General features: G+C 47.6%; 6 protein-coding genes across 6 annotated transcripts; 2 read left to right on the top strand and 4 right to left on the bottom strand.

Moving 5' to 3' along the window:
• On the top strand, nucleotides 1–3,146 carry N7462_007306 (putative beta-galactosidase; the record flags this gene model as incomplete). Its single annotated transcript, XM_057079024.1, has 2 exons — nucleotides 1–1,588; nucleotides 1,642–3,146. 2 exons carry the CDS (start codon nucleotides 1–3, stop codon nucleotides 3,144–3,146), a joined length of 3,093 nt encoding a protein of 1,030 aa, XP_056931694.1.
• A 1,140-nt stretch (nucleotides 3,147–4,286) lies between these two features.
• Nucleotides 4,287–5,966, top strand: N7462_007307 (uncharacterized protein; the record flags this gene model as incomplete). The annotated part of the gene is made up of 1 exon (XM_057079025.1): nucleotides 4,287–5,966. The coding sequence occupies one exon, from the start codon at nucleotides 4,287–4,289 to the stop codon at nucleotides 5,964–5,966; it is 1,680 nt and encodes a 559-aa protein (XP_056931695.1).
• A 493-nt stretch (nucleotides 5,967–6,459) lies between these two features.
• On the bottom strand, nucleotides 6,460–8,051 carry N7462_007308 (glycoside hydrolase family 15 protein; the record flags this gene model as incomplete). The annotated part of the gene is made up of 3 exons (XM_057079026.1): nucleotides 6,460–6,910; nucleotides 6,972–7,782; nucleotides 7,829–8,051. The coding sequence occupies 3 exons, from the start codon at nucleotides 8,049–8,051 to the stop codon at nucleotides 6,460–6,462; spliced, it is 1,485 nt and encodes a 494-aa protein (XP_056931696.1).
• Nucleotides 8,052–9,176: 1,125 nt separating this feature from the next.
• Nucleotides 9,177–10,634, bottom strand: N7462_007309 (aminotransferase-like domain-containing protein; the record flags this gene model as incomplete). The annotated part of the gene is made up of 1 exon (XM_057079027.1): nucleotides 9,177–10,634. One exon carries the CDS (start codon nucleotides 10,632–10,634, stop codon nucleotides 9,177–9,179), a length of 1,458 nt encoding a protein of 485 aa, XP_056931697.1.
• Nucleotides 10,635–11,165: 531 nt separating this feature from the next.
• Nucleotides 11,166–12,317, bottom strand: N7462_007310 (fungal specific transcription factor domain-containing protein; the record flags this gene model as incomplete). The annotated part of the gene is made up of 1 exon (XM_057079028.1): nucleotides 11,166–12,317. The coding sequence occupies one exon, from the start codon at nucleotides 12,315–12,317 to the stop codon at nucleotides 11,166–11,168; it is 1,152 nt and encodes a 383-aa protein (XP_056931698.1).
• A 795-nt stretch (nucleotides 12,318–13,112) lies between these two features.
• N7462_007311 (putative phosphoglycerate mutase family protein) lies at nucleotides 13,113–13,958 on the bottom strand (the record flags this gene model as incomplete). Its single annotated transcript, XM_057079029.1, has 3 exons — nucleotides 13,113–13,221; nucleotides 13,419–13,641; nucleotides 13,724–13,958. The coding sequence occupies 3 exons, from the start codon at nucleotides 13,956–13,958 to the stop codon at nucleotides 13,113–13,115; spliced, it is 567 nt and encodes a 188-aa protein (XP_056931699.1).
• Nucleotides 13,959–14,428: the final 470 nt, after the last annotated feature.

The raw sequence follows: 14,428 nt of genomic DNA on the forward strand, positions 1-14,428 counted from the left end.
ATGTCTTTCCCTCAAGCTCGCCCAGATTGGAACAACCTTGAGGTCATCCATCGGGGAACACTTCCCCCACGGGCACATTTCTACACTTACAGTAGCGAGAAGGAGGCTCTCACTTTGAACCGTGACTTGAGCGAGTATATATCGCTCAACGGCACTTGGAAATTCCGCCATGATGCCTCCCCCTTTGAGGCACCCGAATGGGCATCCGCCAACCCATTAACATGGGATGACATCAAAGTGCCAGGAATGTGGCAACTTCAAGGTTACTCACATCCGGCCTATACAAATGTTAACTATCCATTCCACGTCAATCCTCCTGAGGTACCAATACTGAATGAAACCGGATCTTACTGGAGGCAATTTGTGACTCCCGTCGCGTGGGAGGGACATCAGATACGCCTCCGGTTTGAGGGTGTCGATAGCTCCTTTCATCTGTGGATCAATGGACAAGAGATTGGCTATTCTCAAGGCTCACGAAATCCTAGTGAATTTGATATAACTTCACATTTGAAGCCGGCTGGATCCATCAATACCCTCTCTGTGCGAGTGTACGAGTTCTGTGATGGGTCTTATATTGAGCGTCAGGACCAGTGGCTTTTGAGTGGCATCTTTCGAGACGTTGGCTTGCTTGCCTTTCCTCAGAACTCAATCACCGACTTCACGGTTGTTCCAACACTGAGTGATGATTTATCCTCAGGTCAACTTGTCTCCAGCGTTCAAATCCAGGGTGGGCATGGGCCTGTCCAGGCGAAGCTTTATGCTCCCGATGGTACGCTTCTCAGCGATCTGGAGTTTCAGAGCAATGAATCTAGTACTATTGAAATATCTGGCACCGACTTGAAACTGTGGTCAGCTGAGGCCCCAGTTCTATATACTTTACTCATCTCTTTCCATGGGCGCACAATTCCACAGCGCATTGGCTTCCGACGCATTGAACAAAAGGATTCTAACTTTTTGGTGAATGGCAAGCCAATCATATTGTATGGTATGAATCGCCATGAACACCATCATCTCTACGGTCGCGCCGTTCCGTATGAGAGCATGCGTGCGGACCTCGTTTTGATGAAGAAGTATAATATCAATGCTTTGCGATGTGCGCACCAACCGAACGATCCCAGGCTTTACGAGGTCTGTGACGAACTGGGCCTCTATGTCATAGCCGAGGCAGACCTTGAGACGCATGGGTTTGACCCTGTAGAGCGGTCTAACATCCAGAACCAGCACCTGATGAGCGAATACGAGATCCAGGAGACATCATACAAGATGGCTAAAAAATGGACTTCCGATAACCCAAAATGGAAGGATGCTTATATGGATCGAGCCGTGGAGCTTGTTCAACGATTCAAGAATTTTTCTTGTATCATTTTCTGGTCTCTGGGAAATGAGGCATTCTATGGTCAAAACCATGCTAGCATGTATAAATGGATCAAAGAGGCAGATCCGACCCGTCTCGTTCACTACGAGGGTGATAGAGATGCAATCACTGCGGACCTGTACTCTACCATGTACTGGAGTATTGATGGGCTTAAAAAGCACATCAGCGAAAAGACTGATAAGCCTCTCATCCAGTGCGAGTACGGCCATGCAAGTAAGTTATCACTAGCCGATTGAGCTTTGGAGTTCCTTTCTAATATATCATAGTGGGAAATGGCCCAGGTGGACTACAGGAGTACATCGAGCTGTATCGAACTCAGAAACTTCTTCAAGGCGGCTTCATTTGGGAATGGTGTAATCACGGCCTTCTCAAGCGCGACGGCGACACATCATATTATGCCTATGGTGGGGATTTTGGAGACCAACCAAATGATGCTGACTTCATTCTGGATGGGATGGTATTCTCCGATCACACTCCCACACCTGGACTAATAGAATATAAAAAGGCCATCGAACCAGTTACCGTTTCATTGGTTGACGGTCGGCTTAAGGTTGTAAACAACTATGATTTCAAGACCCTCGACCACTTGTCAGCCTCATGGTATATTGCTAAAGAGTCGGGAAACTCACAGTCGGTACCTTGGAAGTTACCCCTGATCCAGGCAGGAGAGTCCCACGTCCTAGATTTCCCAGAAGGCGCAAGTTTTACCTCTGAGCCCACCTGGTTGACTATCAACTTTTGTCTTAAGGAGGCAACAGCCTGGGCACCCGAAGGTCATGAGGTTGCTTGGGCGCAGGTCCCTTTATTCGAGGAACCAAAGCCTGGAATCTCCCTCCCACCACACTCGACAACCGCAAGTCTCTCCGTACTTGAGAGGCAGGGTAGACTTTATATCTCTTCCGATTCTTTTGGATCCCACTTCACGTACGATCTCATCAGGGGTGATCTGTCTTGGTCTACTGATAAAGGCAAGATATTTCACAGCGGACCTCAGCTGGGTATATATCGTGCTTTGACACAGAATGACCTAGGCATGCAGGGCCCTCATGTCGAATGGGATCGCTTTCGTGTGCAGAGCACCCGCATGTTGATGCAGTCAGCAACCTGGAGCATAAGACCAGACGGAAGCGTTTGCATCAGGGCCAAAGTTCGAGTTGCACCCACGGTTCTAGAGTGGGCGCTGGACGCAACCATTGATTATACAGTAACCGCATCTTCTGTGGCTCTCCATATAAAAGGAGACTTCACTGGTACATACCCGAAGTATATCCCCAGACTTGGCTTGACTCTCCGTCTGCCACAGCGGTATGATGCGGCTACCTGGTTTGGCAGAGGCCCCGGGGAGTCCTATCGTGACAAGAAGGCCGCCGCTCGATTTGGCACCTATACTGCGTCTCTTGACGACGGTCTCCAAACATTGTACGAGTGGCCACAAGAAAACGGCAACCGTACTGACACGCGATGGGTAAAATTCCATTCGTCTCCTCCAAGCGTTTCATATGCTGCCTCCGCTGGAGCACTAGCGCCTCTTCCCGAGATCAAGACCAGGGTTGATAGACCATTCAATTTCTCACTCCGAAAATATGCCACAGCCGAGCTTGACCGTGCAATGCACCCTCATGAGCTGTCAGAGCTGCATGGCGAAACGGAGCTCAATATCGATCTTGCGCATGATGGAATCGGCACGGCAAGCTGCGGCCCCGGTGCTTTTGAAGGCAATAGGCTTGAGACTCAACCGTTCGAGTTCACTACCTTATTCAGTATCAACTAACATGAGTGATAGTAAGAAGACTCGTTATTCATTAGTCTATCGGGATTAAATATCAACGAGTATGCTTCAAAGAAGATTTGATTAAAATAGAGTGCTTCATTAGGGGAAGGTGAAGCTGTGGACTTAAGGCTACTGCTAAACTTCCCACTGTAATGGGGAAACAGCCTACGATAAACTCAACTTAATAGGATAGCATTTTCCTAGCATACTGTCGTTACCGATATAGCTTCAACTTCCAGATAGAGGGAAGTATGACTTCTACACATGACTTTTCTTATACAGCATCTCCTTTGGCTTTGGAGGCCGTCCTATAATGCAGTGTGTGGTAGTTTGGTTGTTAGTACGTTGATCCTTCTCATGCAGTCTGCTTGCCGGACTTGCCTCCGATTGCTTTGGTTCACTAGTTGAATATTTAACTAGCTTAACTACTTGAAGTGGCTTTGATTATGTAACCAGTCAGAGAGGCTCAAGCGCTGGAAAGTTGGCTTTCATTGGATCTTGTTCTTTTCATCTGGTTTTTGAATGACTAGTTTTTCGGTCATAAACTCAGTGATTATGGTGTTCAGATCATATTCGAAAGCTTCCAAGACCCTATCATACTAACTCAAAAAGAAAACCGAACACGTATATTTAGAGCGGGCGGCAAACAAATACTATGATGAGCGGCCGTGCACTGTGCCTAGGCTTCAAATGCATGGAGCTTACTGGCAGATACCTTTCTCTTTATTTCCCTTGCAACGCGAGGGTAGCCTTATTATATATAGGATAGCCTTATTATAGTTTCGTGAGCCGCTGTCTTGGTTTCGTATCTTATTTTCGGAGTTCTGGGCACTCGATGAAACTGCTTTGTTCTCATCCACTGCCTGATTGTTGGCTCCAACCCCCATTCTCCCCACAGCCCCATCTCCCGACCAACCGCTTTGTCCACCTTCCATCCGCGCGCGTGCGGCCAGGGAGCCAAATTTAGAATTGATATGTCCCCATTGAAAAAGAGATATAAGAACACCAGGCATCAACTGCTGAAAATCCTTCCTTGTAAAATTTTTTTTCTGTTCTCGATTTTCGCGTACGCTAATAAAGCCGTTTAGACCGTGCTCTGGCCAGTGCGACAAAAGTCGCTGTCCATAAAAACATACCGCAATGAACAATACGATAGCCTCACCAGACACAACAACGAATTTGTTGAATACGCTGCCGATCGAAATCTTATGGGACGTTTTCGAACATCTTTTGCCCGGATGGGTAGGCCTCACCCATAAGAGACTATGCACTCTCAGGAGTCTAAGCCGGACAGACCAACTTACAAGGGAACGTGTCAATGCCTATGTAGATCTCAAAAACACCTATCTTGATGAACAATTACAAGATTTAAAAAATAATGTGTTTTACCCTGGTCGTGATGGAGCAACTAGAGCCCTTTCGGAGGAAGCCAACGCAGCAGATATGGACGCGGAAGGCGATGAAGGTGATGAAGGTGATGAAGGCGAAGAAGGCGATGAAGAAATGGATCAGCAAGAAGAAGACGAGTATGATGAAGATGAAGAAGAGGAAGACGACCCAGAATTTGAATTCGAAATGGAGGTCAATGCAATGTATGCCCGTATCGAATCCACTATGGCCAACGAGGATGAGCTGTTGACTCAAATCATCGTTGACGATTGCCCCTGTTGCTTCCGATGGTTATGTGATCGCATTCCATCTCTCACACCCTTAGGATGCGTCAAAGATGGTTGGACTTTCCTTAGTCTCGCCGTATGTGCAGAAGCTCCTCAGATGACCAGGTATATTTTGAAATCCATCCATGAAACCCCTGGTTTTTCCCCAATAGACTACATTTTTAGCGGTGCAAATGTCACAGCCAATTTTCCTACCACTATCGGTCTTTCAACAAGAGGTCATCAGCTCGCCATATTTCGCATTCTCTTTGACCTGTCTGAACGCCTCCTGGGTCGTGACAGGTTGCGAGGAGAGCTTGGGTTTGCGCTAACTGACGAAGATGGATTCAATCTCTGTTCAACTGCTTCTCCAGATTTGGCAAACCATATTCAAGAAGGAACACAGTGCCTTGATATGCAAAGGCTCTCTGGGGGCTCTACAGCCTACCAGTTCATCCCAACGAAGCGAATGTGGAGTGCAGCGTGTTTCAATCCTCATGGGGTTGAATTCCTTGATTTCTTGCACAAGTATTGGGGCAATGCTGCCGATATTAATCATCAATGCAAATATCATGGCTCACCACTTCAGATCGCCGTTTACACCGGGCGCCTTGATTTAGTCATATGGCTGAAAGACCATGGCGCCGATCTCCGTACGGGTATGGTATATACGATTGCTCACGACGCCGCGGATCTTGCTTCAGCAGAAAGTGAAGCAATTCTCGCCCAGCTCCTCCCAGAATGTCAGTTCGACCTAGTTGAGAACTGGAAAAGTGCAGCGCTCTTACTTGAATGTCTACTAGATGGCACGGACTTCGCAATCACAAGAGCTAAAATTGATCCCAACAATAACCTCGCGACACGTGCGCTTCTAAGGCATGAATATGAGATGCGAGCTGTACGGAAATGCAAGCAGATACTATCTCTGTTTGCGGAGATATCTTCGAAGCAGGTCATTCCGTCTGAACGAATCAAGTTTGACACAATTATTGAGGACTTCCGACGAGACGTCGGGAAACAGGCCCGCGAATACGAATATCATCGACTAGCAGACACTTTGACTGTGCGTGATAACTACTTTCCTTTAAAAAGACGCTTTTCTGAAATTTCTTTGACGTGTTCTAGTGCAGTATGGGCGGAATCACCCAAACAGCGATACTACTAGATCGAGGTCAAAAACATGATACCCCAAAAAGTGATCTCATGTGAAAATATTTTTTTTTTTGGGTTCTTTTTGAGCTAGCGGAGAATTCTCGCATGTGCTCCTATTCTTGTCTATGTCTAGGGCATCGGGGCGTCGAATGTGGATAGTGCAAATATACGTATATCTAATTTCCTTAGTTATATGCTCTCAGCATATGACAAATAGACCATCTGTCTCTGAAATCAACTTGCCATATCATTCCAATCTCGTGTAATACTATGGAAAAAAAATACCAAGCAAAATGTAGAATGTTCTGCAATGATTTCCTGTGGTAAAATGCCCTCCGAATGAAAATCACGCGGAATATACTGTACAACATACGAATTGAAAGTAGTGATGGAATGGAGTTGTATTTTCCCTATAAAATCTCACTATCAATTTTTTTATTCTGCCCACATGTCATATTTCTTTGCAAAATATCTCATACTATCCTGTACGGATCCGTTCGTATAATCTACCATGCACTGGTGGTCGGGGTAGTATAACTGCCGGTAGCAGACCCTCCTTGGCACTGAGTGGCAACTTTATTGGCACTAGTCGCGTCCCAACTGTTTGGCACAGTGCCGTTCCGCCGAGAAGCTGCTGTCATGAATGCGGCATAAGACCAGGTAAGATCGGCTGCAGAGGTTGGCGTTCCGTCATCGCGAGTGAACTGTTCTGCAAGGGATCCGTTACTCGGGGTATATTGCTGCACGATGGAAACAAATCCATCAGCATATTCCTTGACTGCACTGGCGATTGATCTATATGTAGATGATGAGGTAGAATAATTTCCAACTGTAGCGGAAGAGACAAGATCTTGGAAAAAGGGTAGACTTGTTTGAGAGATAGAGAGTGAGCCCTGCTTGTTCCACTGGTAGAGTGCATCATACAGCTGCTCAGCTGCTGCAAGAGTTGCCAAATACCTTGATCAAAGTTAGTATCGGTATTGCCATGTGCTCTTGGGGACGAGGCATCTTATCGTACCAGGCATTGCCGCCTTGGTATGTGTCTTCTGGATAGCGGCCCACGGCAGCGGCAGTTCCAGCCTTCTTGCCATTGTTGATATTGTAAATGGAGCGGAAGGAATCTACCACTAGTTTGTGGTTCGATAGTGCTCGGGAAGAACACGGTTGGAAAGTTATGTCATCGCAGGCCGCGTTGGGGTCAAATGTGTGGATTGAGCTGATCAAGGAGTTGGCATCCAGCCCCGAGCGGCCGTTATTAGCCAGATTGGAAACCACAGCGGTGCCGTTCCAGAAATCTTGAAGAAAACAAAGGACCTCAGAAGCTTGAGAATCACAACCAGTACATGATTCTCCTAGGGAGTTCGCGAAGGCGCTGCCCTCGACCAAAGCACGATGCTGTGCAGCAATCGTGAAGAATGACGATCCTTGAACTTCCTCCCAGAGATCATATCCAGTCTGGTTCCAGTACTGGGCCACATAGTTCAAGTCGTTCTGGACAACAGGCAATATGTTTGACTTGACAACAGACTGTTTCCCATTTGCAATCAAGTTGTTACCATATGCGATGAGAGCCGATGCTCGCAGGGCCGGTCCATCACGCTGAGGACGACCCCAAGCATCAGTGAACTCAGTCATGTCCACATTGAACTTGGGCTCTCCCAACCCTGAACCATCTGACAGATCGCCGGATGGGTTTGACACGGCTTGTAATTTAGCCTGTGCGGTAATGTATTCCTGGATCGAGGATTCCAGAGAACTATCTCCGGCGATGAACTGCTCGATGACCATTGTGAAAGTCAATGCTGCATCGCGTGTCCACGTGTAGAAATCTAATCCGCATCAGCTAGGAACTCGGACTCCACGATGATAACTCACAGTCTGGATTTGACTTGGACGGAGATGCCACCACAATACCAGAAGAGGCCCCAGACGCATCAGCTCCCTTGGCTCCAATGTTGTTTAGCACTCCCTGAAGCGCAACAGAAGACTCTGATTGTATGAATGCACTCAGACTAGTCTGGCGGCGAGATGGACGCAGAGCGGACGATGCGACTACCGGTGCCAACAGGGCAATTGTCAGAATATCAAGGCACACCATTACGAATAGTCAATGTGAATGATGGTTAGGATATTCAAGCGGGATTCCTATTTAGTACTTTTAAGTCTATTCTGTCTAAAGTTCAATACTCTATAGGGGTTGAATTATACGGAATCGAGACTGCACAACTTATTTCATTGGATCAACCCATGATGATCCGCAGCGATCGGGCTGATCAATCGGAGATTAAGCCACCGAGCAGAAGTCTCAATGGAGTTTCTCAGAGAGAATTGCCTCACCATCCGTCCACCGTTGCAATCGTTTTCGGGATCGGAAAACCGGCGGTCCATTGAAGATCGGCAATAGTGTATTGCCAAGCGAGCAGTAAGTTACGTCGGGATCGACATGGAAGACCCCGAACCGAGTAAAGCCATCTCCGATAATTGACCGTGTTTCAAAAAGATTCTATCTGGGTACAGCCCCATGGAAGTATCTTGTCAGGGTCGATTCGTGAATCCCTTAATAGATCGAATATTCAAGGTACAAGCACCAGTTGTTGCATGCCGTGTTGTCGAATCAAATTTTCCATCTGCATAAACGGTCCGAGGGTGCGAAGCTCATTGATTTGAAATATCCTTAGGTTTATTAGTATTTCGGAGCTCAGTATTGCGATTGACCGTCCGTTGAGAGACAAAATCTCCTTCGCTCATCTGGCGCACCGAAGTGGGTATCCGGCTCCGTGATATTGGACTTGAGCACTATGCAGCATTTCATTTGGCAAGATACCGGCTTGGATTTTTAAATGTAGGGACATTTTTGGCTGTATCTATGGCTGAAGTCCGAAATTGGGTGACGTCCAGGGGTGCTTTCTTTCCAGACGATCTGTTCGGTCTCCTTGGCTCGGATTATAGGGGATAGCCAACTGCTATTTAGGGTCATGGGGCTGATACTTCAATTCGGCAATTTTCATTATGAGATGCGACAAAGTATGCTCATATATGGCAAGAAGCCCACTGATCTCCTGAAAAACTAAATGCCGGTCCTTTCAACACGCTCTTTGACTGGAAATTCACTTCGTCTTAGGTCCATGCATGTCCCCTGCTTGAAGCTACTAGGATAGCCAATACATTCGACGAGGGAAGTTTCATATCCAATAAGCTTAGAGATTGTATTCACAGCAATCTTCTATTCACTCACTGCAAAGATTTTTCTGAGAACTTGAGCAAACGTACGAATCCCCTCCTCAAACCTTCTTGGAGGGGCTGCCGCGAAAGTCAATCGAAAGCAGAGTTCCTCTGTACTCCCAGAACCGGCCCAGAACCAGCTTCCCCTTCCGATTAAAACTCCTTTCTCTTCTAATTCCTCGCTTACTCTTTCCTCGATATCTGCAAAGGATTGAGGGAGAACATGCGTCGAAAGAATTTTGATCCACAGGAACATTCCAGAGGATGGAATAGACCATTTGCAGAGACTTGATGGAAGATGCTCAACACATGCAGCAGTCATTATATCTCTCCGTTGTTGATATTGCAGAGAAAGATCTTTCAAGTACTTTGCAAATCCAAAATGAGCCCATTTCTCACAGAGAAGCTTGTGAACCAGAATTTGTGATGGGCCGGACGGAGCCAACGTGCTCATGTCAGCCTGCTCGGTAAATTTCTCGATGACCTGTGCACAGCCAGTAACCCATCCCAGTCTCAGCCCTGGAGCTAGAATCTTAGAGGCGGAATCTAGACGCAGAACTCGACCGAAGACATCCAATGATAGGTAAGAGGCTGGTAGGCTCCTCTGATAAGCTGTCCCCTCTGCATCATTCTCAAGAAGAATCTCAAGTTGGATAAAATAATACGGGTCATCCTCTATAATATATAGATCATGCTTTTCGGCGAGCTGGTAGATGGCCCTTCTCCGCCGGAGGCTCTGAGTGACTCCAGTGGGATTCTGTCCGCATGGCACCATGTATAGAATAAATGGCTTCTTACCCGACTGAGCATCCCAAGAGTTTAACTTTGCATCGAGGTCAATTGGATCAAGCCCTTCGTCGTCCATTTTAATGCCAATCAGATTGATACCTAGAGCATCTGTGGCAGTCGTGACCCCGGGGTATGTATACTGCTCGACCAAGACAGAATCGCCCCGGTCACAAAATATTCGCAGGGCCCTTTCGATGGCTGAGGTACTTCCAATCGAGAGGCAAGTTTGCCTGTCCCGGTACGGCGGGCTATGAGTTAAATTGACATGCTCAGTGAAGAAGTTCACCAGCTTAGGATTGCCTGCAGAAAGACTGTAATCCATCGCCTCCGCCAAATCAAAAGCATCTTCCCCTTTCATACAGGACATTGTGCCTGTGTCACATTTGGTGACATTCATCGATAATTCTTTCCATGGTAGAAATTCGGGCGCAGGTCGGCCATTTGACATCGGGATAATGTTTTCAAAGTCGAACGCTTTTGCGGTGTCTTTCAAGGGAGTTGGTGCCAATGCCAGCCCTTCGACGCTGAATCGATGATGGAAACTCTTCGCGGTCGGTTTTTCCTTGGTTGGGGAGTTCATCTCTGCGTGAAGCTCTGTCTTCTTCTGGACCTGCTTCAAAGTTGAACCATCTATTTCCGCGGAAATTGGGAAGTTGCTTTCATGTGGCATGGCGGTTGGGTCACTGAATTGGTAAAACAATTTGAAAATTTAATATTTGGTTGTTTCAAAGAGTGTCAAAGAGGCATGGGAAAATTTTAAAGGATTCTGGTCAGAGAATCATACAAGGCTCTATTTATCCTCCATCCACAATAACTAACTGGTCTCAATCAAGAATATTATGGCAGTACTCGGCATAGACGTATCGTTAATGGTATAGTGCAGAAACCTTGCAAGAGATAAGCGTCACTCGATCGAGGATGGTCTTAACCATATCGGGGAGCATTATCCCGACAACCAATCATTTCTTCTTCCACTCTGCGCCCTCTTCCATCGAGGATAACACAGCGCTATCAAACATGAGTAGCCGCACGAAAAACCAAGGCCCTAAAAGCACTGAGAGAGGTTCTGCTAGATAAATTTCATCAATTATTTCCGAGTCCGAGATAACTTATACGGGTAACCACCTAGATACAAGGAAAACGGCATCTTTTGGAAAAAATAATATGATACAAAATAATTTCCCTCATACAAGATGGAGAATTAAAACATCATAATCCCTTGAATAGATGGGTCATCCATAAAGACATCCCAGTGCATATCCTCGCAGCCAGCTTCTTGCCGGCGATCCCAGAAAGCTGGGAAGAGGGGTTTTGCCCTCTGCCAGATAGATAGCGTTGATGACTTGATGATAAATTCTATCCAATCCATTGCGCGCTTTCGCAGCTGGGTCTTTTGGACTTCAAAAAATATCACCGCTATCGGCCACGTCAGTGGTGATGACGGACGTGATGTACAGGCCTCCAGGGCCTCAATATGATCAAAAGCTTGCTCAATCAATAGCTGTACCTCGTTTGCCGGTGTATTTCTCAGCGTGCGCTTGAAGTAGATGATAGAGGCGAAGTAGAAAATCCAAGAATGGTGGTAAATCAGGTCAACTTCTATCGGTGGTGTAAGAGTTCGGGGGTACTCTGGTACAGAAAGATATAGCTCAAACTCTTGCTTATCGAGTATATCAGAGGGCAAAGTATACGCTTCATCTGGATGCTGGCGAAGGCTGGCTGCCGTTTCGATAATCCGGCTGACAGCTTCGAGGAGTTGCTTGGGGAGTCCAAAAACACGATGGAGATGATACGGTCCAGAGAAAAGCTCCGAGTCAAAGCCGATGCAATCCTCCAGGGCAGCTTGGGAAGATATCATTTGAGAGCGTAGGAGGATTGCAGTACCTGCGAACATTTGGTACAGAATAGCGGCGGGTTCTGTGCGAATTAAAGCTTTTCCATCAATCTTCCGAAGCCATTGGGATGCCCCTCGTAAATGGTTCCTCCAGAAGCTCGGCTCGACCGTTGCCGGTTCATACATCAAACACATAAGAAGTGAGGCAAGAACAGACTCTCGCTGAGAGGGGTCATCTTGATTTAGGCTGTTCTGGAGGTGACGGATGCCTTCGTTATGGTGGCTTAACGCTAGGGTCATAAATTCAGCACTTTTTCGGTTATCGGCGCTATTGGCTGACAGGTGGAAGGCAGATGATGCACAGATCAGATAGAATAGTGCGACTGGTGCCGACGAGTGTAGTGCCAAATCTCGAGCGCCGGCATATGCAATAGGCACAAATATGCCCTTGAGAGGGTTATAGGGTCCTGGGATTGGCACCAATGCGTCACTCAGATGGTTGATCCAATGCTCAATCATTTGACGCTGGAGATGCCATTGATCGAACCGATCTAGGTGCCGATATTCCCTATCAGGTGTCGAATGTGGATTCTCTGAGCGCGAGGGCAATGACGGTCTAATCCGAGCGGGTGGAAAAACAGGTACAGGAGCTTGAAACAAGTGCTCTCCTTCTCTTGGGTCTGCTATTACCGGGGTCCTGCTATCCAACGCCGGAGAGGCAAGTGTGTGGAATGGTCCTCTATGAGAGGTCTGGAGAACATCTTGGCTTGTGCTCTGAGGAGTATCACGACTTGTCGTATTCGCGTGCCGAGTCCTTCCTCGAAAATGGGACGGGCTTTTCACGGGCCTCCATAGAACATCTGCCCGGTACCCCGGGTAGCCCGAACATTCCTGCTTTGCATCTATACATCGCCGGCAGATAGGTCGTGCCTCGTCGCATTTCAAGTGCCTAGACCGGCAAGTGCCACAACCCGAGAAGGTCTTGCCCCGCCTTGGCCGAAGTCGACGACCCGCAGTCCCGGAAGCTGAAGCTGTGGAGGAATTCATTCTCAGTAAGCATTCGTCATCCTCATTATCGTACACGAATGATTGGCATGGTCAAACCACGAATCATCCATCAAGCCGGAAGCATAAATCGCTGGGGAACACGCGGGGGAAGGCACGGCGGGATTTTCTTTCCCCCGAAATGTCATACAAAAGCGCCCACACCAACTTTATAGATATTATGATATTTTTATTTACATTGAATTGAATCCCAAAATGCTAAGTCCCATCGGATTTCAGTATCATGGCTGCATCTCAATGCTCTCCAATTCAATATTGGGCCACCAGCCCTGGCTGAACATCCAGACCAGGGCAGTTCTCGTTCTGGATCCGGACAATATCATCCCACGGATAAGGAATGGTCCAAATGAGATCGAATCTAAGCTCGTCAGTACCGATTCAGAAATATGAGCACGCAAACATCGCAGTCTCCAAGATCAAGCCATGATGCCTTTGAAGCCGAACCAGTCGGCTAAAAGGAGAAATCAGGGCTGCCGATCGCGCCGCCGATAGCTCCCTCACTAATTTGAAACTAACGACTTCAACGCAGGAAGGAGGGAAAAAAAATTCACATACCGATCCTCAGGCCATTCAAGTGGATCTTCAGAGCCTAAGTGCTCCTGAATCTCGCCAATGTTCTTGTGTCGCCACGCGATTAGGATGTTACCAGGGCCGTCGTAGTCGTGAATCGCGTCGGCCACACATTTGGTGTCCTTGCGAGAGCAGTGGGTGTCGATTTCGAGGCCGAGGTCATTTGCGAGAGGGAGAACAGTCATATATGCGCGTCGGTGTTCGCCGTCTACAGATTCCAAAAGGGCACGCGATCAGTTCTTCGGTTCTTGGACGTCCAGGGCACTTCAAGGTTCAATCGGTGAACTCACTCCACTTCACTGTCGGGGCCATGATATGTCCGATGTTGTATCCAGAGCCAGCTCCGAATACGTCTCGCAGGCAGAGCGATCGCTTGATGCCGTCCATTGTTAAGCCATGGTCGTCGGGATTGGCTGGCTTTTCACCATGGCGGATCAGGTAGACTTTCGGCGGTGTCCTGGCGGCGGACGAGACGGCGGCCAGGCACACGCACAGAAACAAAATCGCGGATTGCAAAAACATCATGTCATAGACTCGGAATACAAGCCGATCAACAATAATAATCAAACAATGGTTGGCTCCCGACTGGACCAAGAACCCCCTATTCTACCCCGAAAGCTGAAAAAGAGAAGGCAAAAGGTAGGAAGAAAGCGTGAATGAATCTCAGTAGCGACAGCCCCTCCACTCTAAATACAATCCTCGCTGATCAGGACCCAGCTCGTCTCACTCCAGCATAGGCTGATCCGTGATCCATCTTGGCATCACCTGCGCGCCCTCAAAAGCACTTAGAATGAAGAAGAAAAAAATCCACGCCCGCAAGTGGATCAGCAGGCCCCTGCGTCCTGCAATGACCGTCCACTATATGGGGAAGCCAGGCTGAAAGTGTATCGGCGGGTGACGGACTGCACGGGACGGTTCGTCCGATCTTTGTCGGTCTCAGTCGGTGGGGAATGTGATTGGGCCTGTTCAATTACCGCATCCACTTTGGGTTACCC

The sequence above is a fragment of the Penicillium macrosclerotiorum genome (genome assembly GCF_028827735.1).
Source record: "Penicillium macrosclerotiorum strain IBT 26536 chromosome Unknown utg000007l_segment0_segment0, whole genome shotgun sequence".
Lineage (NCBI taxonomy): Eukaryota > Fungi > Ascomycota > Eurotiomycetes > Eurotiales > Aspergillaceae > Penicillium > Penicillium macrosclerotiorum.